This window comes from Tetrao urogallus (genome assembly GCF_951394365.1).
Source record: "Tetrao urogallus genome assembly, chromosome: 6".
Lineage (NCBI taxonomy): Eukaryota > Metazoa > Chordata > Aves > Galliformes > Phasianidae > Tetrao > Tetrao urogallus.
This window is the reverse complement of record NC_136819.1, coordinates 53673635-53697082: the sequence shown is the minus strand read 5'-3', so window position 1 is coordinate 53697082 and position 23448 is coordinate 53673635. Positions and strand designations below refer to the sequence as shown.

The 23448-nt window shown below is 43.4% G+C and overlaps 1 protein-coding gene across 3 annotated transcripts in view; it reads left to right on the top strand.

Moving 5' to 3' along the window:
* RHOJ (ras homolog family member J) overlaps positions 1 to 22782 on the top strand; it is a gene marked incomplete at both ends in the record, with an annotated part of 43496 nt that extends 20714 nt beyond the window's left edge. The window contains 4 exons of one of the 3 annotated variants that reach the window (XM_079537185.1): positions 16279 to 16337; positions 20455 to 20616; positions 21804 to 21899; positions 22636 to 22782. In XM_079537185.1, the coding sequence (XP_079393311.1) occupies positions 16279 to 16337; positions 20455 to 20616; positions 21804 to 21899; positions 22636 to 22782 (464 nt within the window). Of the gene's footprint in view, positions 1 to 16278; positions 16338 to 20451; positions 20617 to 21803; positions 21900 to 22635 lie in introns of all 3 variants that reach the window. The other 2 variants (XM_079537184.1, XM_079537186.1) reach the window with 2 other exon arrangements.
* Positions 22783 to 23448: the final 666 nt, after the last annotated feature.

Sequence of the window (23448 nt, the reverse complement as noted above, 5' to 3'; positions counted from 1 at the left end):
GACGATGGGGCCAGATCATGACAACCTCAGTTGTATGGGCTAGCACTTGGCTGTCCTGGGTCTGCAGTCATGTTCACAGTCAGTAAGTGCATCAGGATCTGGTGCAGGACAGTACTTCATGACCACGAAATAGCTGTAAAACAAAATAAAAAGAAAAAAAAATAAAGAAGGATTTTCATTTTTGAAATGGTGATAATTATCCATATCACTACATTGTAAGCATATAATTGTACACTGAAACACACATTCTGCCTTTGTAAAACATCTGCTGTAACCTCCTAGCTACCAAAAGCAGCTGTTTGATTAAGCTAGGCAATAGCCCGCACTGTCTGCTGCACTGTCTGCCTCCTCCCCTTCTGTCTTCATATTTTCTTCCTCTCTCCTCATCTTTGTTATCAATTTTACAACTGTAAGATATCACTGTAAGATATCTGCTTCTAAGTATGGGAACTGGAAGCAATTCTGTCAAAATCAAACCTAGAGGAGGTGGATCTCTTCAAACTGAGAGGGATTCAATCAGCCAGAGAAGGGATTAAAGTCAGCTTGAGTCAATGATCTTCATTACTGAGGCCAGAGCAGCAATGACAACAAGCATGGCAAGGTGCTGTTAAGGATGCTATTGAACAGGAGAACAGAGAGCTGTAAGTTTGAAAAGTCTGTCTGAAAGTCCTTGGATGTCATTGTGTGCATATAGACAGACACCTTAAAATACATCTTTTTTAAAAAAATGAAAAAGGGAAATACAGGATAGTAATTCTAGATCAAAATCAGTCCCAGCGAGGACACTAACAAAACACAAGGATAGTCACATCCATGGCACACTTTACAGCAGATTCTGTTTTTCCATGTTTAGGACAAAATATAACAGATATTTATGCCTTCGCAAGATGGAACATTAAAAAAATGTGCAGATCTTTGATCTTGTAAAAAACAATTTATATCTAAATGTACAGGGTCAGACGGGTATGGCAGCTCATTGCTACTTGAGTCACAGAATCATTGAAAAAAATATTATTAAAACAGGCTCTTCCCAAGTTATCCAAAGGCTGGTTTCTGATTCTGGTGCTTGTTTTAAATGATGCTATGTTTTGATAGATAATAGAGAATCAAAAGCACAGATGAGATTCCAGAGGAGCACTGACCCCTTATCCAAAATAATGGAAAATTTTCAGTAAATGCCAAGAGAGCACAGGGGAAGCTCATCACAATGTTTCTGCTGTCATAGCTTGCTCTGTTTTCCCAGGGACAGCTGATTGAGGGCTGTTCTTCTGGAGGTGGAATTTCAATGAAGGACTTAACATTTTAGTAAGTAGGGACTGTAAGAAAAAGCTTGTGGAAGCAAAGCAGCCATATAAACCATATTTATGAATTTGCATTCAGGCCATGCCTGGAAAGTACAATGCAGTCTTTTTGTATTAAAGATGTAAAGCCGGGTACAACAGAGCCATTTTCCTAAGTATGTGCTATACAGTGGAAGCATTGGCTGGTTTTCATGTTCTGCAAAGTTCAATCTCAGTAGATGGAGTCTCTGCAGTATATCAGATGCAGGATGCACATGTCTGTGCACAGCCTACAGCTCAGAATCCCCTTTTCCAAACTGAAAATAAGTATTCATTTTCCCCAGCACTTAGTACTTCTGAAGGCTTCTTTCTGCAGAACTTTTTTTTCTTTTAGGCCTACTTTCCTCATCTACATGTGAGATAAGCAAAAACTCTCTCACCTGGGGTGATGCCAACACATCCCAGCCAACAGGATTAGCAGCAAACATCTTCACTCATCTCTACGTGCAGCCCGTGATCTCGCCTTCAAAGCAAGGGAGAACTCAGCCCTGGTGATCTGAGAGTTCCAGTGTCCTGATCTTGGTTGTCATGTGGTGCTGGATCACATTAGCCATATGCTCCCTAGATAACCACAGGAGTGCCAGCCTATATTGGGCTGATATCTAACGAGTGCAAAAGTGCTACAATTCATTAACAGGGCAGAACTCTCAACGAGCATTTTCCTCTAATCTGGCTGACCTCAAACACTGGTTCAAACATCTGACAAAGCTTAGCATTTCTTTTCCTACTGAAAGTTACAACTCTCAAATCTTCTGTGCAAAGCGTCACTACAGTCCTAAAGAAGGAACTCTGAAAGCAGAGCACAACAGAACACAGAGGAGATAGGCACACATACACATATACTAATTTACCTTGTCAGAATAAAAGGTAACACTTGTCACTGGACTGTTATTACCCATCTTGCTGCATATGTCGTGAATTACAGCCAGTGTCAAGTTCAGACTAGAAAGAACCCAACAGCCAGTTCCTGCTTCCAGTGCAGCAGCAGTACTTTTCCATTGACTCAGCGGGACTCAGCCCAAGAAACACTTAATAAAAGCTGCAATGGCAAAGAACAGAAAATATAACCCATGTGATAGGCAGGGAACACTGGGCATATATGCAGAAGTCGCTGTATCAGAAGAGCAGGCCAGATAATACTAAATTTGCTAGCAAGTTGCTGGAATTTCTTTACATTTTTAAGCTTGTGCAGCAAGGGCAGAAAAAGCCAATTGTCTTAGATTCTGAGCGTGCTTAACAAACTGCCCCACTGTTTGATGACATTTAACATCTTCAAATCTCGCGTTGAAGCTTGACCTTCGAAGGCATGGAAGTGAAGGGACCTTTGAGGAACAGACGTGTGTTGAGAGCACAGCTCTGACATGGAGCACTGATTTAAGGAAAAACAGCCTCTCCACCAGGACAAACTTCTTGGGCATTTTTTAGCAGCACTGTATTTAACAAAGAAGGCAGTTGTCTTTTGTTACTGAAAAGACTTGGGGTTACTGTCACCAACCTTGTAGGAACTGTGTTTACTAAGATCCCATCACCACCAAGAAAAAGCTTGAGTGCATACACACCACAGGTCCCAGGCTCTAAAACTAACCACTCAGCTATTATTTAATGTTTGTTTTGCCATTACAAAGATCTAATCGAAATTCAAGATTCAGTTAAACAATTTTTTTTTATTTTTGGGTGACTCATTCAATTTTGGATTCACCAAGATTCAGTGCATATGCAGTAGAGCGGAACCTATGCAAATCCCATGGATTTCTAAGTATTTCCATCCAAAGCTTCTCATATAACTGGCTGGTGTCTAGCTAGTTGAAGCCAAGGGGTTTACAGAAATAGCTGGGCCCAGGGAAGTGGTGGAGTCACTGTTCCTGGAGGTGTTCAAGAAACATGACGGTACGGCACTGAGAGACATGGTTAGCAAGCATGGTGGAGATGGGCTGGGGTCAGACTTGATTATCTTAGTGGTCTTTTCTAATCTTAATGATTCTATGAAAATTTGAGCCCCGATGACTGGTAACAAGGTAGATTATAGTGGGATGAAAGAGCGAAAATGGCTGGAAAAAAACTGAAAATTTGAAACATTCACCCAATACCTGGTAAACAAGAAAGTGACAAAAGTGTCAAAAGTCACCTATGCGTTATAGTTCCTGGTGAAAATTAATGGACACATGGATTAAAATCATCCAGCTGCCTTTCAAAACCCCACACTAAGACCCTATCCAGCAAAATCTCAGCCAAATAGGTGGTTTACAACCCTGTGTATGCTTCTTCTGTAATCCGAGGGGCTCTGCAAGGACACAAGCCCACACATGTCCAACCACAGGATTAGTGCCAAAGTGCTTAGCTGTGGAACCTTACCAGATAATTTTTTTTTTTAGCTCTGTTTGCATCAACACTGGCTTCTAAGCATTTTTCATGATTTGAGAGTAAGTGGCGTTTGAAGACACCAGAGACCTTTATGCAGGCAGCACAACACGGCCAGCCATGTACCCACTGCATCCTTTCTGACAAATGCTCTCCTCTGAGCCTTGTGCAAGGCAAGAGTGTGCCTGTCAGATACGTTTCATTGTCTTTTTACCCTCCTGTCAGCACAAGTGTCAGCTGTTTGCAAGTCCCCCTGTGCAACTAACCTTCCCTAAGCAGTTCTGAAGTTGGTACCTGCAGAAGCAGTTTGCAGATGATCTCAGTGCAACCTATGGTGTCATGGGAGGAAGACGACGTTGTACATCTTTCACCCAGCACCAAAATGTGCTCTTGTTTCTTTCCAAGCCCTGCAACAAAGAAAGCTGATGTTTCGTGAGTATTACCTAAGCTCTGTAACATGAGTCCTGCAGATCCCTGGGCTAGAAGCTCCACAAACTCAATGTCTTTCTTGTAGTGAGAATCCCAAAACTGAACACAGCCCTCAAGGTGCAGCCTCACCAGTGCTGAGTACAGAGAGACCATCATCCCAGTGTTCCTGCTGGCTGCACTATTTCTGATAAGAGACAGGATGCCATTGGCCTTCTTGGCCATCTGGGCACACTGCTGACTCATCACTGCTGACTTCAGCCGAGCATCAGCCAACACCCACAGAACTTTTTCCTCCACACAGCTTTCCAGCCACTCTGCCCCAAGCCTGCAGCACTGTATGGTGTTGTTGTGACCAAAGTGCAGTACCTGACACTTGGTCTTGTTGAGCCTCTACAATTGGCCTCAACCCATCGATCCAGCCTAAAACAAGAACTAGGTGCTGCAGTGTGAATGTGCAGCATACAGCCAAGTGTGTTGCAGAGAGCCTGAGCATGGCTGGTGTTTGCAAAGCACACATCAGAGCACGGAGGATGCAGGGTGTGAGCAGAGCTCATCTGACTCAGACAAGGATGCCCCTCCCCTCTAGGGAACAGTGTGGGTCAGGGCGGAACCAACCGCACAAGCAAGATGAATGCTGATGACAAGTCCATGAGGAATTTGATGGGGGGAAATGAGACAGCAGTAATTGAGGATAAACCTCCCCAGTGGGGATTTTACAGGGTTTTTTTCCTGGTAGTATTTTGAACTAAGAATAAACCCAGGGGAAGTATCCCCTCTCCTCCACATCCTTGTGAGCAAGGACCCCAGAGCAGCAGTGGGAGCAAGGTCAGCCTCTGTCACTGCATAGGAGAAAGACAACATTTCAGACACAATAACACAACATTCCTGGAAGGAAAAAATGCCATCGACTCAGAAATAATCAGCCTCTGGCCCCAGGCTGTGATTTGCACAGACACATCACCGATCCTTGCCAAGCAGCTGCTTTGGATTCCCTGCAAGAACCCACTTACAGGCAGGGGCCAGCAACACAGGTCAGCTATTAAACGATGCTTTTGACTCTTCATTGACCTGCAGAGCTGTAGATCTTCAGATAAGTAGATTAGAGACAGCTTATCTTTCTACATTAGGTAAGGCTAAAGACACTACAGAATTTTACTAAAAATTGTGTGTGGGGAAATCAGCACCAGAATATCTTACCTTACACACTGCAGCACCAGGCTGACCTGCTGCATGACTCTTGGGATGGCAGGAGGTGTCTGAATACTCAGGGCAAGGCATCATTCAGTCCCTCTGTGATACAATGCAGACATCTCACTGTGTGTGGACCAGAGACAGAATTAAAAACAGATAGCAAAGACAGAAGTATGGCAAGTTAAGAGGGAAACAGTTCAAGAATACATGCCAAGCATCAATGTTTGCCATATGAGCCTCCACAATGAAGCGTGCCAGTTTGCATCAGACCAGACTCAGCACTGCCTGGGCAGTGAAACTGCCAAAACTGCCATCAGCCAGACACCTCTGTCCATCCCGCTCCACACTGAGCTGCATCTCTGCTGCATCCATTCAGTTCGGGCAGAGGGATTTCCATTGAGATAGGCACTGTGTGGCGCAGTTATGCCAGCTGGCAGGGAAAAATTCTGTGATGTGAGAAGTCTGCAACTCTACCTTTGCCCTCAGCTTTTCCACCCTCCTCCAAATCATGTTTCTGATTCACAAGGATCCTGAATCCTTATAAATGTCAACAGTCACTCAGTCACCTCCCATGGCCACCTCAAGCTCCAACCTATTTAAATCAACTCCAAGGATGAAACAACCCAGGAAGCCACCCCCAGACTTATGTTTCTAAACACTCATTCTCCAAGAGGACCAGGAAGCACTTAGATCTATGTTTATATTACACAGAAAGAGCTGCCCATTTGTTCTAGTATTCCTGCAAGAACCTTAGCAAAATGAAATTCAGCCCTTTCACTCTGCTATGCTTTTCAAGCCAGAAAAAGCCCATCTCCCCGTGAGTATTCTCAGAGTTATTTAATAACGTAGGTATAGTTTCCAGATACTGCAGCTTGCTTTTTGGCTATGATGATAAATGCTGAGAAAACAACAACAAAGAGGCTGTATGCCAAAGGGGAAATAAATGAACAACAAATTTGATTTGTACAGTAGGAGAGGACAGTAATTGTAGTGCATCCATTGCAGTAAAAATTTGGTGTATGCAAGAGATCAAATTCTTTTGCTCTAAGCATATGAAGTGAGGAAAAAAGGGCTTAGGCTGAAAGAACAGTTCCAACAAACTGGATAATTGTGGCCCCATTTACATACATGTGCAGGTGCAGACTGAGCTCAGGCACCATCTGTGGAAAATGTCACTTGGCCAAGGAACATAGAACAAAAAACACACACACACATAGAGTGTGCTGCTGGCAAGTTGCAATAGAAAAGCATCCTCTGCACTCTAAGCCACGTGGTGGGCTCTGGAGAGGGACATGTATACTATTTATTGTCCCACATCATGGAACATTCGTTGCAGCATCAGGTCAGCATGGGCACAGGCAGAGCTCATCTCCCTGCAGCCACTGAACCACTAGCACTTCCATAGATTCTATTTTAACCAAAGCCCTGAAAACTTTGGGTGGGATTATGCTTGATTTTGAATTGGTGATGTTGGTGTTTAGGAAAAGTTTTACCGTCAGACTTTCATGGTTTGCTCATTAGGCAAAGGTGGAAGTGCCACGATGCTGAGCCTGGAACAGAGCAGCAACTGCATTGCTTTCCTGCTGTTTTTCATCCCATGAGGCTGAGTTTGTACAGCCTGATCCTTGCAGATGCTCCCTGCCCGGTTACACACAGCCTACAGCCAAAGTGGAGGCACCGCTTCATGTAGTGGTTTTGTCCTCTTTCCACTTGGATTGGAGCTCTGGATAATCTTGAGATCTGTGAAAAAGGCAAAGTGCACTAGGTGAAAGCAGCCGAGCTTATTCTATCTTCTCTGCTTTCTAGAATGAAAATTCACCTGCTTTTTTCAGCCTTTTAGGCTGAAAAAGAAAAGCACGGAGAAAAGAGAAAAGGTCCTTTGTTCAAAGCACTAAAAATACCAGCACATAATGCAAAAGTAATGTGGGTTTTTTTTCCTCTCAACAGTGTCTTCAGGTTGTAGGCCAAAGTTCTGTGGTCCACACTCACTTCCTCTTTCCTTCCACTTTGCTTTGCCACAAGCCATAGCAAGCACACAATGCAGTCACTGATTGCAGAGCAGTGCACCCCATTGTATCAGAGCCAGGAGACAGACAGACAGACAGACACGTCCCAGACAGAGATGGTGCTTCCTCCACCCATGTAAGCAGCATTAGAGAGAGTCTACAACCAGCATCAACCTGCCCCATCTACCTCCATCCCCGTGCAACTTCATGGTTGTGTTCCTTACTCATGTGAGTTTGCAGGGAGCACACAAAGATATCCTTCATAATGCCAGTCTGAGGCAACTGAAAAGGCTTCAGAAATTGAGCTTAGAGGTGTCTGAATTGATCCCTGATTTACTTAACCTGGAAGCTTAACTCCTTGGTTGCTCTTTCTGAAGGAATTTCTAGGAATCCATCAGACTCTGGCAGGACAGAAACTGGAAGAATAGGTTATCTGATGTTCTGACACCAAGAGGGCTGGGTGTAGGGCATTACTGCCCTGGATGACAGCTCAGAAGAGAATCATAGAATATCCCATGTTCGAAGGGATCCACAAGGATCATCGAGCCCAACTCATGGCTCACCAGAGCACAACCCAAAAGCAAAATCCTATTTCTGAGAGCAGTGCCCATCACACCTTAACTCTGGCAGATTGGGGCTGTGCCTGGGCAGCCTGTTCCAGTGCCCGACCACCCTCTCAGGGTAGAACCTCTTCCTCATACCCAACCTGAAGCTGTGGGCTTTTCACCCATGACAGTCTCAGGCTGCCCGCTTGGCCCAGAGGAGCTGCATCGCCTCTGGGCACCTCACTTCCCCTGCTGTGAAACAGGAAATTTTCCTTCTCCACCTTCATTGTTAGCATGTTTTCTCTGCAGAGCCAGGCTGGTCTCTGCCCCTGTGTTTGCACAGGCCTGATACAATGGAGTCATGATCCTAGGTGTTGCCGCCATAAAAATAGAAGCAGAGAACAATGTCTTCTTTAAAAACAAGGCTTTTCATGTCTCTAGCTGTGTAAAATGTGCTGCTTAAAATCCATTCACTGTGCTAACCAGCACTCAAATCAAAGGCGCAATTCACATCATGCTTGATAATAATTTGCAGAAAGTAGCTATAGATTTTCTACCTGGATTAATTTCCCTTTTATTTGCAACATTCTCTGATTTTTCTTCAAAGTCCCTGTATTCTGAAGTCAGATCTGATCCCCATTAGTGTCGCTTTCATGTAAGCAAAGAATTGTGTCAACTCTTCTGATACAGATTAAAGCCCCAGAAAACAAGGTGGGGGGGGGGGGGGGGTTGGGATTTGGTTCTTGGGAGAGCAATGTGAAATAGAAAAAAAATTGCCGGCATTGTGTGGAAAACTATCTTTCAGACTGCCTGCTTTAAGAACTCTCTATTTCAGTCAATTATTAAGCAAATACAGCTTTCAATAAGGATAGATGAAAAATAAATAATGTTTCTGGCGGATGAAAGAACAATTTGTAGAGAAGCCAGATTTCCTACAGGCTAATATTATTTTTTCTACCTGAGGTATATGCTGCTATGCTGTATTTTGCTGATGAGGTTCTTTTTTTGTTTAAGGGAACAGAGGAAATGTTACAAAAATAATCATTTCACCATAAATTTCCTCTCTTCTGGAACTGAAGTGACTATCGCTTTTTAAAACAAAGGCATTTAACAGCAATTTACATAAAAATACACAGCACTTGTTTCAAAATTCATTCACTTAACTTTTCCAATCAGAAGACATTATGATGGATGTTCCTCCCCACCAAAAGCCATTCCTCTGAGCTCAGCAGAGCTGCCTCTGATATTCACAAGGCAGAAGAAAAGGTGAATGAAGCCTAATAAATTTTTTCAAGAGTAAATACAGTCTAAGCGGGGTTACAGCCAACAGGGAGTGCAGGATATTCCTGGAAACTGAGCTCATTTGAAGCATACGATTCAAAAGTAGTATTGAAGCATGGAGTGATTAGTGGAATGGTTAGATGCATTAATTCTAACCTAAGAGGTCGAAGTTTAAAGAGCAGAAATTCCTGCCTCTTGAAAAAGCATTTCAGAATTAATTTTTTAGAAGAGGCTAAAAAATATAAAACAAGGATAAGAGAAAACTTTCTGCAAATCATCACAGAATCACAGAATCATAGGATGGCTTGGGTTGGAAGGGACCCCAAGGATCATCAAGCTCCAACCCCCCTGCTGCAGGCAGGGCTGACAACCTCCATATCTAATACTAGATAGACCAGGCTGCCCAGGGCCACCATCCAACCTGGCTTTGAACACCTCCAGGGACAGGGCATCCACAATAATAAGTAAAATGAATAAGTAAATAAATGAGTCTGCTGGAAAAGCAGAGCTGCTTCACTTCAGGATTTGAAAATCAAAAGGGTGCTCACACCAATCCATGTCAGCCTTAGTTGTAATGCATTTGCAACTACCTTCAAAATTTTGACCTAACATCTTTAGCTGAAAATTCCTGTCCAGCTCTATGTGGGAATTTGGATTATTTTTTCTATTCAAAGGACAAAATGTTCCTGCCCCAGATCAACCAGCCCCTTCAGCCTCTTCCTCTCTTGCAAGACCAACTCAGCCTGAAAAGTCTCAAATTATCCCACAGGTGTATGTGGGATTTAAAGTGCCCTTCTCAGGTCATGGGAACTGCCCAGGTAGCTGTGGGTGCCCCATCCCTGGAGCTGCATAGGACCCTTTGCCCCATCTAGGTCCTTTCCAACCAAAGCTGTTTTATGCCTCTATGATCACATCCTGTCCCACCTTCTGCTTCACATGAATGCAGTCACGCAAAAATAAAGGTTAAGGATCTCATAGGCTCAGGTTGGCATTCACCTTCTCTGCCTCTCACAGAGGGTTAAGACCTGGCATCTCAGCCATCTGCATCGGTTGCTTTTCCTACATTACAATCAGTTCATTGTCCACAGTGGCTGCCACACTGAGAGGACAGTGGTAGGGCTCTCAGCAGGACATAGAGAAAACATTAACAATGTTCAAAACCTCCATGATAGCTGAGAAAAAATATATATATATAATCTTCTAACGTCAGGTTTTCTTATCAGAAAGTTTGAATATTTCCGAGATTTCTGCTTATGGTCTTTAACATTTCTGCTTCCTCAGTCGTATATTTTTAGAGCTGCTGAACAAATATCGGGCTGATCTCAAGCTGTAGGACAAATAGCAGCTGAAGTTGGGTACCTGGGGCTGAGCACAATTTTTATTTCCTGATGTTCTTTCTGGGAAATGCAAAGCAGCGTTTTTTGCCATGGTCCTCTATGGGCCCAGGAGCAGGTGCATGCTTTTCAAGTTGTTTCAAACAATTTGTATCTCCTCTAATACCAGGCTGCTATGGGAAATTTGTTCCTGATACCTTCTGTGTACAACTAGATTTTCCTTGTCTTCTAGCTTTGGCATCTGTAGATTTTGTTGAGGAAAAGATGGGAAGGGTACGGAGGGCAAGACAAGGAGGCAGAGTGGAGGCTGAGTGGTGGTCTACAGCTCCTCACAGGGAGTAGAGGGGCCCAAGGGAATGGCATGGAGCTGCATCAGGGGAGGGCCAGGTGGGGATTAGGGAAAGGCTGTGCCCCAGAGGGCGGTGAGCATGGGACAGGCTGCCCAAGGCAGTGGGCTCAGCCCTGAGTGCCAGAGCTCAGGGAGAGCTGGGACACCACTCTTAGACATAGGGTTTGAGTTTGGGTTGTGATGTGTGGAGCCAGGGCTTGGACTCAGTGATCTTTATGGGTCTCTTCCAACATGTGATATTGTATGATTCTAAACAGAGAAGCCATTTTTCCCTTGAAGCACATCCAGCAGCCAGAGCAGCATGTCTCCACCTACTACGCCCAGCTTCCAGGACACATCCATCTTATCTCCATGCCCCTCATTCCTTGGCTGTTCTACCACAATTACCAGTACTGACTAATGTGGGATGACCAGCACAGACTGTCTGCCCAAGAGGCTCCTTGGCCACACTCAGCCAGGAATGCTTCAGGAATGCTAGAAGTAAAAGCTCCTCAGTCTGTCAGCCTCGAAAAATGCAACCCACTGAAGTTATAGCTGCTGAGGATTAAAATGCCTTTGCTGAAGTTTTTCTCAGCAAGTGCTAAGGACCTCTGTCAAGTTCAGGGCATAGCGCCTTCTGCCAGTATAAGTCACAGTGAAATAGCTGCTCTGTCATCTAAGAGCCAGCTCACAGTGAGGACAACCTGGCCACTGCAGAGCAGAGATTTTGTGTCTTTCCACGAGCATTATCTGCTCTTGCTGCCATCTAATGAGACCATGACAGATCACCACTGCTTTTAAGGAGACAATGTAGTGTTTGCTTCTCCAGACTGCTTCTCTCTCCTTTCTAGTAAAAAATAATAATAATAATGAATAGATAAATAAATAAATCTCCCTCTGATCCTCCAGCAGTGCAAGAAGAGAAGCAGTAGAGAACTGCCTGGATTCCACCAACCACACAAACAACTTCTGTAATTATTTTGAAAAATAACGTATGTAATGCCTGGGAACATTTCAGTGAGATTTGTCTCATTTTGCCACTAATCTTCCATTTATTCCAGTGCTGCTTATGAAGTTTCATGTTCCTTTGATAACACTTGATAAAGACTCCCTTTGTTCCCACCTTTTCTCTCTGGAGAAAAAGTCACACTCCTTGCTGTACTCACCATGCTCATAACATCTCTGTTAAGAGACTCCAAATACATGGGTTAGGATGATATCCCGTGTTCTTTGTTGTTTAGAAATGATCATAATATTTTTAATAATATGTTCAGGGTCTATCTATTTGCACTACTTAATGCTACGCTGTACCTCTAAGGTTTGCTTGGATTTAGAGCTATTACTTTCAGGAAAGAGTAAAAAGCCCTTAACTACAGTATAATTGAAATGCGCACAACAGAGTCTATTTGTCTGCAAATTTAATGCATTTACTTAGGCAGTTATTATTAATTTCTAACCTGAGAGCAGAACTGCCTTCCAAGGGGAGAGATGATGGTACACAGTGAGCTGAACTACTCAGGAAGCACCTCCCAGCCTGCTGCTGTGCACAGCCCTGTATTTAAGACTGAATGCAACCTAACAAAATAGATACAACGTCAGTTTTCCTCAATTCCCCAAGCACTGTAATCAGGGTAGTCTTTTCCATCTAAAAGAGCTTTGCACAACACTGAGGTTACAAGAGCTCCCTCAGTACCATAATACTGGAGGAACTGGGCACAGCTTTCCTTGCAGAGATCCCAAGGCTCCTTGGACTCTGCTATCAGCAAAGCTGAATTTGTTCAAGGATTGATCATCAGAGCAGTAACTCGCTAAAATGCATGGCAAATCCTCCAGTGCTGATTTTACAGACAGCGAGGTCAACGATTCCAATAAATCAACTTCATTCATGCTGTCTATAAATAAGTAACATCCCGAAGTGGGAAGAAGCTGGCTCCTGTTTTAGTGTTCTGCTTGTTCTGAAAGCTTTGGGAATTTCCATTTTCATTCAGTCATTTCTGGACCAGATGCACTCTGCTTGATCTTCTTAATCCACTTCCACTGCTTTTGTGTTGTCGTGTAGGCTGGCCAACATTAAAGTCTGTCTTCTCAATATACTTTGAAAGATTTGCAGCACTTTATATCAGCTGTTTGAATAAAAATGATTAGTGGACAGGTACCTCTCTTCTGCTAGCTTTCTCTGCACAGCAAATGCCCAGCTGTGGAGAGCTGCAGGCATGATATAAATCTATGGCCTCTATCTTCTCAAGATGCTAAAAAACACAAAGTAAATCATAAATCGTTCTGTGAGATGACACTGGATGCATCTATTCCTGTTGCAGAATGGGACAACACAGCTGTCACTCGGTACTAGTCTGCTTTTCCAAATCAGCTGCAATGCAGGTCAGGATTGGGCATTTTCCCACTAATTCCACTGGAATTTTCCACTAATTCCAAAATTTCACATTGTTCAAGGGGTGGGCAGGAATGCCCATTGTTACACATGTCTTGCTGTTGTCTCTGCTCATCCCTAATCATGAGAGAGCTGAGAGAAATTAGAGCCTGAGGAGAAGTGCAATGCCTAGATGCCTGGAAAGGAAACTTTGAAAGCATTTCAATATTGCATCTCAGGTGCTTCCAAAACATCGTGCTCCAAAAGCTTGTCCCTGCATAGTCAATCCCAGTCTCTCAGAAATCTTTAACATTGTCTTCCATACCATGAGAACTCTGTGTGACCCATGTGGCTATTTGCCTCCTGACTTGATTGGGCATCTGAGTCAGTCTCCAGGTTTTCCATGCAAACACAGAGAAAAAAGAATATAATCAGAGCAATTACAACATCAAAAGGCAAGAATAAATTTGCTTTGGGCTAAAGAAAAGTAAAAACTACTGCAAGGCTCATTAGGTAATGAGAATAATCAGCCAATGCAAGCTTTAGGTCAGCAACTGAGGAAAGACAGGTAGGGATAGCCAAGTCATGTTACCACTGGCTAAATCATTAAGGAAACCATTGCTAAGACCTCAGTGTCTCATCTCACTGACTACTTGAGTAGGAATGTGGAGAAGAGCTACAGGAATGGTATAAGAACAAGAAAAATACCCTGTAGGAAGACACCAGATAAGCTATTCAGAGCAGAATGAATGATGCTGCGAATCCTATCCAACTTTAAAATCACTAAACATCTGTGGGCTACAGACAAGGCAATGAATTCCTCACCACCTCATTAGACCAAGAGCTCCACTGAGTGCAGTCAGCTGAATCCCAGCCTCAGAGGCTCCCTGTGCTTCCACCTTGGAAGTGTATTTTAGACACTGTAAATATCAGATGGGCAATTGTATTTGCTCAGCAGAACAGAGATCTCACCCAGGGTTGAGATGACAGCAAATCATGAGACTTACAGGCTTTCTTTTGAAAAATATTGGCTAGCAGAGTCCTAGTAGATGATTACAGCAGCAATTAAAGAAAGGCGCTGAGAACAATTCCACATTTAAAGTTTGGTATTTAGGCCAATTACAAGGCAAAACAGAATAGTTCTGATTTTCATTTCACAAAGGATATATGTAACCAGCAGGATAAATCCGAGGTAGAAAATCACTGTCTTTGTAATCAGATCTTGTTTTTCAAAGAGGAGGAAGCTGGGGGACATGCCAGGAGCGATGTGTCACTTGATTTCCTGGAGATGACTCTCACACACGTGGAAGTGGAAAATGACCCAGTTTTGAGTCATGGGGTCACTTGCAGACCTGAGGGAGCCAGGGGTCCCATCACACCACTCCTCATCTGCCATGATGTCCACCCCAGGAGGCAGTGACACTGCATTCAGACATAGCATTTCCAAAAGAAAAAAGCTGCAGGGCGACAAAGCTGAAATGAATGGTTTGTAGTTCCTAGGAGAATGACAGGGACATGTCATTGAGGTCTTACACTTCTTTTGACTGGATGACTTTGGTGGGTGCCAGATGTCGTAAGTATCCTTATGGCTCCCATTTGCAGGTTCCCTTGGCATTCCTAGCTTTAGGAGGAGTTGTAACATCTCCTGAAGCTAGGTCCATGGCAGCTTAAATGAAGTTTGCTGGACACTGAGCAGCATGTGTGAAGTTAACCCCTAGCAACTCTATTCCTATTTCCCTCATATGGATCAACTAAAAATAAAAAATTTTGGAAAAAAAATACATGACCAGAATCAGGATTCTTGAATGCACTTGAAGTACACAGAAGCAGCTACAAAAACGTACTGCTGTAATGACTTTGTAATCTTGTTGAATATTCGAACTGCTATTTTTTCAAGCCCGGGACATGTAGTTTCAGCAGTATTTAGATGCTGAGTTATGGGAAACAAAGGGAATTAAAGACTGACATGAGGCATGTCTGGGTTTCAAACTCTATCTGGAGCGTAACAGGGATTCTTACATTTCAGTCATAGAAATCCTACATTTGCAATTATGCTTTAAGACAAGAAGATTTACAAATGATATATTTTTTTAAATCATTATTTTCAAACAAGTTCCTACAGAACACATTCCTGTCCTGCCTGGGCTAAGCCCAGAGAACAGCAGACATTGGGAATGGGAAGGGGCATTCCCAATTCCTTCCAAAAACTTCTACTGAACTGCATTCAGGAGGGAAGGAAATGTTTCCCAGCAAGCACTGACAGTATCCCCATGATGCTGGAGAAAACATTATATTCAGTATATTGATAACTTCACTTCTCAGAAACTATTCTGAAAGGCATCAGAAGAAGGAGCTTATGGTCCCTGCTACACCCAGATATTAGCTGCAGTCCATATACAATGCCTTTGCTCTTGACCTTATAGGTGTGGACTTGAGACATGCACTGCAAAGACAATTATTCTACCAGAGAGTAAATTCCCATGGGGAAATCATTTACCAGTGTCTCCTGAAAAGTTCAAGTCTTGGTATCCTTTCCCTAGGCTTTCCCACCCACAGACCTTAAGCATTTATGGTACCTCCACACTCAACAGCTCGCCCCATTTCAAGTCCCTATGTGAACTGCACTATGTGCATGCTACCTGCCTAAGTGAGGAGATGAAGGAGGACTCCTGAACCCTTCTCCATCTCTTCTTTCCTTTCCACATCACAAGACAGCCTCAGCAGTGTCCCGTTCTGCTCTCATCAGCAAGTCTGCTCCTTGCTGAGCCTTCATGCTTTCAGGATGTCAGTTTTGTTCTGTTCATATGCTAGCAAAATTACTGCATTGCTGTGCAAGCAAGTAAAGCTGCTGAATAATCAGTCCGTCCAGCCACAGTGACAGAGACTTTAAGTCTAAGAGATTTCAAGCAGGACACTGTTCCCCAGTCTAGAGGCTATTATCTTCTACAAACTGGTAGGTGCTTTTCCACTACAAAGTATATGCTAAGACACACGCCAATGTCCAGCACAGGGTTGTATTGGCATTGTAGGATTAAAAGTTACTAAAATGATTCCACTGGCTTATGCATAAGCAACATCCCTCTGCTTCTCTCTTTCAGTAACCGTGACTGTGGGAGGACAACAGCACCTGCTGGGACTTTATGACACGGCAGGGCAGGTAAATGACTGAAAAACATCAATAAGTTGCCTTTCTCTTAATTTTTTTTATTTTTATTTTTTACTATCACATATAGGTTCTGTTGTTTTATCATGTTGTTTTGATGTTTTTGTTGTTTTTTGTGTTTGGTTTTTTTCAATAAACAAAATTTTAATAACTGACAATGAGCTGTAATGGCTGAACTGCAGACCTCCTTTTAGTTTTTTACATGCAGATTTCATTCTGGTTCAGCAACAAAACACACACACATACATACATCCCTACAATGGGATTTTGTCTAAGCAAAAAGCAAAGCCTGATAATGAAGTTCAGCCTCCCATGCATGCACTCCATCCCCACTCCACTCCATCCCTATAGCCTTTTATAAAAGTCACCATTTTCTTACAACTACCACATGGTGGCATTGGAGATACAGAGAAGAATTCCAGTTTCTAAGACCAGAAAACCAGTATAATACAACAGCAGGCTATCAGTCACCAGCTATTGACTGAAGACACGTTAACTCAGGCAGACAGGCACTCATCCCAGGATGGGATCACATTCTAAGCAGAAGAAGGTACCAGGCTCATGATGAACTCTCTCTTCTACCTCCAAAATGCCAGTGACTTACAGAACAAAGAGAAAACCATCAGTGGCACGGAAACCTTGCAGGAAATCAGCTGCCAAGAGGAGAGGGAACAGATCCCAGCTCCTTCCCAGCCAGGAAGGGCTCAAGTCCACATCTACCAGCTACTCATAGAATCATTAAAGTTGCAGAAGACTTCTAAGATCCCTAAGCCCAACTACAACTCATCCCCACCATGCCCATTGACCGTGTCCCTCAGTGCCACATCTCCATGGTTTTTGAACACTTCTAGGGTTGGTGACTACACCACCTCCCTGGGCAGCCTGTGCCACTGCCTCAACACTGTTTTGGAGAATAATTTTTTTCCTAATATCCAAACCCCCTAGTATCCACCTCCTATCAGAGCAGGCTCTGGAGGCAGCAGGGAGGAGCAGATACGAAAGCCTGCTTCGCTCCCTGGGACAGAGCAGCTCTGGGTACTGGGTTTTGCTTTCAGGATGTCTACTTTTCTGCTCTTTTCTGTCCACGGCTGCTATAAAATGCATAAATAATGCAGAATGAGACTCTCCTGTCTGCAAGAGGCCACTTACTGCAGACTGTACTTCTCTGCAGTGTGCAGAGAGGTCAAAATCTGCAACACAACAGACTGTCACTTCCAGAAAAAGCTACACTCAGCAGGACCTATGCATTTATACTCTTGGTTTTGCTTTTTGTCGTTGTTTTTTTCGCTGTCACTTGCCTGTAGGCCACTTCATAGCTATCTCAGTGTCAGTTACAGTCCACTCATCCTTCCTATTTACAAAGTGTAAACAGATGATCTAAAATCCAGTCCTAAAGAATGATCCCAGTCTTCATTTCGCTTGAGATATTCAAGAAGGTGCATGTGTAATTTTCTTTTCTGCACTCACAAAGGCAAAGCTCAGTGTGTCTGTCATGATCTGGCAACTCTGTGAGCCTCTGCAAATGAGACTGGAGTTATATTCAGTACTCAATCAGATTTTGCTCAGTGCCTTAATATTTCTGCTTGTTTTGAAGGGCTGACAGTACCACCTGCCACTCATTTCCTCAGCAACACATCCTCTTATTTGTTCTCCTGAGCCAAAAGAACCATAAATCTGTTCCTCTGTCAGACCTCACCCTCCCTCCATTCCTCCACAATCATATTGCCATCTCTTGCTTCCAACCAGCCAGACCACCACCTGCCTCCCAGTAACATTTCCAGCTCCTCGGGATCATTTCCATCTCAGACTTTGGTCCAGAGGACGTGGCCATAGGCAAAACCTGGAGCGTGAATCACTGTTTGATGACCAGATTGTATCTGCATGGAGGCAGAGGGGATGATGCTTCCCACATGCTCAAGCTGTAACAACAGATCATCTGGGTTGTTTCCTCACTCCTTCTCCTTGTGTTGTGTGGCTTTCCAAAGGCACTGGTGTGAAGTCATAGCCAAAAATAGCACTTGACATTACGATGCTATAAAACACATGCTAATGAAATAACAATTGGAGAATGTACTTCTGCAGCAGGACCCTCTGTCAGCCTGCAGGGAGAGCTGGCAAGAACCCAAGAGCTAAGGGATCTGGTTTTCTGTGTCTCTGGGCACAAAAAGTCCTAGGAGGGAAAAGAAAACATTGCTTTGTTGTTAGTTTGTTTGCTTTTCTTTCCCTAAGCTGAAATCAGGTGTGGAGTGCTTTAATGGCAGGCAGTGTACACAGGGAGATCGTGACAGCAGCAACATTACAAAATACAAAGTTTTGTACTTTCTCGGGCACAGCACATTACAGGCACATAGCTCAGCCGGTGGCCAGGCAGTGTAGCTGGGAAGCCCTGCATAATCCAAATGACTGCCAACGGGATGCAAGCATGAGCCAAGGAAATGAATTAATGATCAGTTACAGCCCACGTGCACAAAGACTCGTGTCCCTTCTTAAACATCACTGTCACTACAGATATGCCCCAAAGCAGGGCAAACATCCAGCACCTTTTTTACCCTCTTTACTTGCTTTCCTTCAACAATGAACCACCTCTGAGCAAGAAACAATTCTGATGTGGAGCATTTCACAATGATCCATTGCAAGGTTTTGCAGCTTTCTGCTGGAGCATGAGCACAGAAAGGGCCCTCAGCTGGGGTGCTCTGGAGGCTCCTGCCAGCCCAGCAACAGGGATGCATGAGATCAACTCATATCTATAATATCTTGTATCTGTGTGTGCATTAACACACCCATGTGAGCTTCTGTGTGCCCTGACCTCTGCACCGTGACATGTGGTTGTCCCTCCTTACAGCATAAACAATGCTCAGTGCCACCAACACAAATCTGGAATGCTCCTTAAGAAAAGATTTTCTGGGGGCTTCAGAGCAATGAGAAAATCCAATTAAATGTGCACTTCTGTAGCTGCCACCACCCGCTGGAAGTGCTCGAGGCTTCCAGTTTGGATTTTAATGGCACAATGTCACCGTTTTTCTAAATAGGCACATCTGGAATACGCTAACTTGTTATATTTAGCCAATTCCGTTCCAGAAGTCCTAAATCAAGATTCCTAGAGAGCTTGCTGCCACCACGTGGCTGTTTTAGGAGGCTGATTTACAGCAATTACACTGAAAAAACATAGGAAAGGCCTTTGCCAGGCACCTAACTATAACCCATGTCAGCTGTGGAGTAAATATTCTTAATGTTGGAGAAGGCAACATATCATGTCCAGAGCCTCAAACAAACCTCCTCCCACCAACTGTACTTCTTTGTGGCCTCTGTCACGGATGATTTCCATATTGCCTCTGAATTTCCCTTACAAAATTCCCTCTATGTGAATAGGCATTCCTTCTTGGCTGCTATGTCCAAACAGCTCCTGTTCCCATGTAAATCTTCAAATCAACACTTTCTGTGACATCTAGCTCAGTCAACAATTACCGTGGCTTTGCAAAATGCAGCAGGTTATCTTTGCTACTAAATTTCCCCAGTGCACCAAGGGAGTGTTCTTGCTGAAGGACAGAGGTCTCACGTGAAGTTTTCCAACATTAAACAACCTCAGATAGATAAAAGAACAACTTCTTCCCCTTGGTTGGGTCAAAAGGAGGATGTCTTATCATCAAATGCAGTCAGAAACGTGTCTCTTGAGCTGTGCAGAGCACAGCAGGGAGTCTGTGACCGGGACTGGAAACCAGTGTGGTACTGAAGGTGATGACTGGGAATACATCCTTCCTCTTAAAGTGAGTCTGGGACAATTAACTTGCAGCTAGACAAAACAAAACATTTTCTTTGTATTTTAGGATGTTTCTTTAATTATTTTTAATGTTACAGAGCTATATTTGGCCTCATACTTCCTTTCAGAATAAATAAGTTTTCTTGTTTAGAAAAGGTTGGTACAGGATATTTTTACACTATTAGTATTTTTTAGGAAACAAGTTGTCTATTCAGAAGTAGTTTGAATCACCTTACCAAGATGAAAGAAAAAGATAAGAACCCGTCTCAGCTTCCTTTCCCCAGAAGGGAGATGTTCCCTTCACCCATCATTTTCCACCACCTCATAACCCCTGCCATTCTCTCCCTGCAGGAGGACTACAACCAGCTGAGACCCCTGTCCTACCCCAACACGGATGTGTTCTTGATCTGCTTCTCAGTGGTAAACCCTGCCTCATACCACAATGTCCAGGAGGAGTGGGTACCTGAGCTGAAGGTCTGCATGCCCAATGTGCCTTATGTCCTCATAGGAACACAGGTAACACTCCTTTGGGGCACAGTTCACCTCTGCAGTGGTTCTCACAGCCTCATGGCTAAGGGCTGGAGACTGAGGCTTCTTATTGGACTTCATATATGAAAACCAGAATTCAGCATTAGAGGGAAAGCCATAGACTGAAAATGGAAGCCAACATGCAGTTGACCCATTGAGTTAGTCACAACCATTAAAACTCCTTATTCACATGTATATTAATATGGTGTGAAGGTGTAAAATCCTATAGGGATAAAAGATTTCTGATAGGTCTTTAATGGGAGGAAAAGCAAACATCAAAGGCTATGGCTGGAAGCAGAAACTAAATTCAGGCTCAATTTTAATAAAGAGAATAATTAGCCAAACAACTTAGAGACATAGGAAGGAAATGGCCTCCCTCATGCTTTACATCAACATTACAATTACTGACTCATCATCCCACCTGTGCTTTAGGGGATGTTAGACTGAACGATCAAAGCACTTTGTTTCAGCCTTAAAACCTATGAATCTATGGGTTTCCAAGACACAGGCTGGACAGAGATCATGAAAAGCAGGGATGCTAAAGTCAGGAAAATGTCCAAATACGGGGCAGTAATCTAAACCAAATTAGAGAAAGAGATCGCTTTCTGAGCAAAAATAAAATCCTCATGCCATAGGAAAGTCTGGTTATTCAAGCACTGGCTTTGTTTCCCACACTGGAATACTCTAAAACAGCAGTTATCCTTTGGAACACATACTCTGAAAATGGGTGGTTTTGAAATGCCAGAATGTTTCACTTTGATATTTTCCATGGAAATAAAGGATTTTGCTTCAAGTCAGCCATCCAGAGCTGTGTCTGTTTGGTCTGTCACTCTGTTTTACAGGTGATGCAGTGCAGGATCATAGCAGACTCCCTTTCCAGTGTGACTTAGGCTTCTACCAACACTTTCCACAACGTATGGCCACTGAGAAATGCGTCTGTACTATGCTGCAGCCATCTGAGCTGTGGCCTGATAGCTGTCCAATAAGAACTAAGCCACATTAAACAGAAAATTTAAAGAAAGGAAAGAAGAGAAAATACATATGTAATTCATTTCTCACCTGAGGCTGTGAGGACAGACATTCTTGTTCAAGGATATGACTATGGGTTTGTAAACCTATGAATATATCTTTCAAGAAGGCAGTACTGAACATGGGTTTTGTGTGTTTTCGACTAGATTGACCTGCGAGATGATCCCAAAACTTTGGCTCGTTTGCTTTACATGAAGGAGAAACCACTCACCTATGAGCATGGCGTGAAGCTGGCAAAGGAGGTAACAACTTTTTGGAGTCCCATGAAAACAGTTGATCACAGCAAACTCTCAGCAGGGCTCGTTGGTTGTTCCCAGCCAGATATCAAACACCCTGGAAGTAGAAACAGATTCTGGCTTCTGAGCCCACTGCTTTGGTGCAACACCCAACCTACCTCCAGGCAAAGCAGTAGTGGGGAAAGGGACAACAAAACAGATTTTACTGACTACCTCAGCTTGTAGAAATTAAGAGCAGCCTCTCTGGCACCTTCATACCAAGTCCACCCTTTTCACCACTTCTCTTCCCCTAGCAGACAGAAGCAGTCCAGTTCTGGTTATTCATCTGGGGTGCTAATACTGCTAAGAAGTCCTGAGCCACATCTCATTCCCTCTAGTCTGTGATAGATAACAAGAACACTGCAGCCAGTTCCCTAAATAAATGGGAAATGTGCTTCAAGAGCATCTAATATCCCTACTTTTCATTTCATTGCATCTCACTCCATTTACTCATGCTTGGTAGCCAAAGCATAGGGAGAGAATACGTCTTTTTTGCAGCGTTAAGATAGACAGCACTCGGTGCTCTCTCACTCAGGATGATTACTGGTCTTGTCCCTCAAATCTATAGGCAGCCAGATACAAAACAGAGGATCTCACCCCATTTTCTGAAGGTCAGGACAATATTCACACAGAAGGATGCTGGAGCACGGTCTCTCTACCTCTCCAGAGAGTGGTTACTCATGCTTCCTCTCTCCTTTTTCAGATTGGAGCACAATGCTACCTGGAGTGCTCAGCCCTTACACAGAAAGGCCTTAAGACTGTCTTTGATGAAGCAATCCTGACCATTTTCCACCCCAAGAAGAAGAAGAAGCACTGTGCAAAGTGCCATAGATGCTGCACCATTGTATGAAGTCACTTGGAAAGAAAAGTGAGATGAGTTCAATGAAAACAAGCAGGTTAGAAAGGCAATGAAGGTCATACGCAATTGAAAAGGGGAACATGACCAGAAAGGGGTCCTTTTTACCCAAATAGGAGCCCTCCATTCTGTGAAACCTCCAAGCTGTATCACAACAGGCCAGCTGTTATCTATGTGCAATCCAAACCTTCAGAGTTATATGCAGCCTGTTCCCATCACTGCAGACTGTGCTGAGCCAACAGAAACAAGGATGCCTGCTCCTGCTTGATTCTTCTTCACCTTAGGAATAAGAAGGTGGCACTGTGTGGGGAAAAAAAATAAATAAATAAAAAATAAAGGGATAAAAGAAACAGAACAAACTCCATTTGTGGCCTTAAGGAAGAATTGATCAAAATTAAAAATTTGCAGTACTAAGGAATTTAACCTGAACTGACTGAAAGAACACGGAGATCTGTAGAAATCTACTATGTAAGATGTACGCTATAGGTAGGATGTACTTTTGAACTACTTTTCTTTTATAAAATTCATTACTTCAGGATATACTTATTTTTGTTCAATCCGCATGGAAGCAAAGGTGGAACGATTCCAGTTTGTTTTCACTTAATGGTGAAACTTCACAGCGTCAGTATGTTGCTGCACCCAAGCTATCGAAACAGATCA